This window comes from Arabidopsis lyrata, assembly GCF_000004255.2.
Source record: "Arabidopsis lyrata subsp. lyrata unplaced genomic scaffold ARALYscaffold_998, whole genome shotgun sequence".
NCBI lineage: Eukaryota > Viridiplantae > Streptophyta > Magnoliopsida > Brassicales > Brassicaceae > Arabidopsis > Arabidopsis lyrata.
Genome location: NW_003301929.1, coordinates 1,670 through 3,458, shown reverse-complemented (window position 1 = coordinate 3,458; position 1,789 = coordinate 1,670). Strand labels below are relative to the sequence as shown.

The 1,789-nt window shown below is 35.2% G+C and overlaps 1 protein-coding gene across 1 annotated transcript in view; it reads right to left on the bottom strand.

Moving 5' to 3' along the window:
* Positions 1-957: 957 nt before the first annotated feature.
* The window catches only part of LOC110229528 (putative F-box protein At3g03730), a 1,155-nt gene continuing 323 nt past the window's right edge, over positions 958-1,789 (bottom strand). Inside the window, exon 2 of the mRNA XM_021030190.1 lies at positions 958-1,786. Within this exon, the coding sequence (XP_020885849.1) occupies positions 963-1,786 (824 nt within the window). The 3' untranslated portion in view covers positions 958-962. The remainder of the gene's footprint in view (positions 1,787-1,789) is intronic.

Below are 1,789 nucleotides of genomic sequence, written 5' to 3'. Positions count from 1 at the left end.
TCTTCAGCTCTGATACCAATTCAAAGTTATGATTGCTAGAACTTAGAATATAAAGAACAACACTTCTTTATTAGATTTAGAAACTCTCACAAAACTAAATCTCTTCTCTCTAAGTCTCATGAAACATCCTTCCATGGACCCTTGTATTATATAGAACTTGGACATCTCCCAAGTCTATTAGGATTAGGTAAAACACAAACTCTATCTAGATACTTTATCATTATCTAAAACATATTTGTGAATATCCTTACTTATCTCTAGAAGCTTCTTCTTCTAAGAGATAACTTCTTCTTTAAGTCTTGAATTATCCAACACAAAAACAATGCTTCATTCCCAATACAATTGTTTTTTCTCCACTTTAATGAATTTGGATTTATCTTGTAGACTTGTAGGTCTTTTATTCCGCTTGCTATCATCAAAACCTCTCCAGACATCGTTACACCACAAAAGCATTAGCTTGTGATATTCTTCAGGAACAACTTAAGCCATTACCATTTTCGTTTAGTTTTTTTTTTTTTTTTAAATCCTCTGTTCCAAAACAGAGACTTGTTTGTCTAGGGTCTTTTATGGTTATATTTGTCTAAGGTCTTCTCGGTTGAATGATGTCGTTTTCTTTTAAATTTTGTCGAACTAAAAGTCTAAAATATGACTTATCGATAAACTGATCCATGTCTAATTATGCAACACAATTCTGTAACAATATCAAAGGACATGCATGAAGCTAAACCTAATAATGCAAAACACTAATTAGGATCAGTCAAGATCTATCACGAACGCAATTGTGTCACTTGGTTATGAAACCATTTAAAACTTTGAATTTGGAATCCACAATCAGAAAGAAACACAATTTGCGAAAAAAAAATGTGAGAGAAATATATGAGAATAGTTGTTATACCCTAAACATAAAACGTAGCAAAATGTAAGAGAAATAATCCTTACCAAAAACACAAAACTAGATAGCTTTAGAGCAACGATTTGCCACAAAAAGTTGGGAAAAACCAACGAGAATCCTTGAAAGGCACTGGCGATAAATCTGCAAGGTGTTGAAACCGTTGGACAACCAACCTCTTAAGAAAATCGTAAACGTAATTACTGTTTTCATTGCATAAACAACTCCCATTGTATCTACTAGGCTTACGATTACTAAAATATAAGCTGTTTTCCCCAAAACCATCTTTGGCTGCGACCGTTGTTCCTAGATCCAAAAGCAATGCTTCGTTCCCTAAAGAATATATTTCTCTCCATTTTGATGATTTTGGATCCATCTTGTAAATATCAAAGGAAGGTATCGCAAATGCGCGGGGTTTGATCATCAAAACCTCTCCGGACAAAGTTATAACAAGATGGCCGAAACCATATAGTGGAAATAATGTGAGACCATCCGGAGTTGTGAAACTTGCACATTCATTTGGAGAACCACCACAAGAGAAATCAAAAATAGTAATGTTTAGACTTGGACTAAGCACGTAAAGCTTGCTTTCTCTAAACACCATATCGGAGCAGCCTTGATTCTTCTTTAATTGAAACACTTTCCAGCTCTTGTTATTATCTCCTTTCTTATGATATGCAAAGAAGCACTCAAGGCTCCACACAACTAAGTAATCTCGGCTTCTTTCATCGACCCACAAAACCGCATTCTCTATTATAACTTTGGTGCTTTCACCAGAAGAATAACTTCCATAGCCTCCTTGATAAGTGAATGTCTTCAAGAAATCAGACTCACCAACCCTCTCAAACTTCATCTGCCGTCCATCCATTGCTTCCAAATTCGGAAGACGAATCCTCTCTC